The sequence below is a fragment of the Caenorhabditis briggsae genome (assembly GCF_000004555.2).
Source record: "Caenorhabditis briggsae complete genome, chrV, whole genome shotgun sequence".
Lineage (NCBI taxonomy): Eukaryota > Metazoa > Nematoda > Chromadorea > Rhabditida > Rhabditidae > Caenorhabditis > Caenorhabditis briggsae.
This window is the reverse complement of record NC_013488.2, coordinates 17,190,049-17,191,012: the sequence shown is the minus strand read 5'-3', so window position 1 is coordinate 17,191,012 and position 964 is coordinate 17,190,049. Positions and strand designations below refer to the sequence as shown.

The 964-nt window shown below is 30.7% G+C and overlaps 1 protein-coding gene across 1 annotated transcript in view; it reads right to left on the bottom strand.

Moving 5' to 3' along the window:
- Positions 1 to 956, bottom strand: part of CBG18658 — a gene marked incomplete at both ends in the record, with an annotated part of 2,101 nt that extends 1,145 nt beyond the window's left edge. Inside the window, 2 exons of the mRNA XM_002638396.1 lie at positions 624 to 817; positions 898 to 956. Coding sequence (XP_002638442.1) covers positions 624 to 817; positions 898 to 956 — 253 coding nt within the window. The remainder of the gene's footprint in view (positions 1 to 623; positions 818 to 897) is intronic.
- Between the last annotated feature and the right edge of the window lie 8 nt (positions 957 to 964).

The window sequence follows — 964 nt, the reverse complement described above, 5'->3', positions numbered from 1 at the left end:
CGTCGAAAATTTGAAATTCAGAAAATTTAAAAAAAAATGAAAATTTTCAAAATTCCTAAATTCCGAAGATTTCAAAACGTTATGTTTCGAAATTCCAAAAACTTGAAAAATCTGAATTTTTCAAAATTTTAAAGTTTCAAAAATCGGAATATTCTGAAATTTAAAAATTACGAAAATTTCAAAAATTTGAAAGATCGGATTTTCTGAAATTCCAATTATTCGAAATCGAAATTTCCGAAACTTTGAAAAAATCAGAATATTTCGAAATTTAAAAACCGGAATATCCCGAAATTACGAAATTCCGAAATTCCAAAAATTTGAAAAATCGGAATTTGCCAAAAATTCGAAAACTTGATATTTTGAAAAATGATTCCAAAATTTTCAAAATTTCAAAATTCCGAAAAATTCCAAAACAGCCATTTCCAACATCCCGATCCTTACCACTTTTCACATCTTTATGAAACTCGAATAGAACGAACGAATCTGCCTTGATTTTCAGGTAAGCCATTTTTGATTTTTGAGAATGAGCTCAAAATCGTGGAAAAATGCATCAATGAACTCTCCGCCATCCATTTTTTTCACAAACTCTACTCCATCATTATAAAGTTTGAAAATCAACCAACTGTTATCATCGGGTGCTTGTTGATAGGATGAAACAAATGAACATCGATCTGCATCATATCCGTTTTTGTCCAAAAACACTTCAACTTTCACATAGAAGTGACCGAGAGTGATTCGAAGTTCCTTCAAATCGTTTATCGGCTTGACGTCATCAATAAAATTTCGGAAGGTTTTACATGTTTTCCGGAGATTGAGACTAAAGGTTTTAAGGTAATAATTTCAGAGTTTTGAAAATTCCAAAAACTACAGTAACCCAAGCTTCCGAAACACACTCACATTGCTAGAAAACCAACATTACCCATAATTTTTGTCATTACTATATGTGGCATATCCATAATTGTGG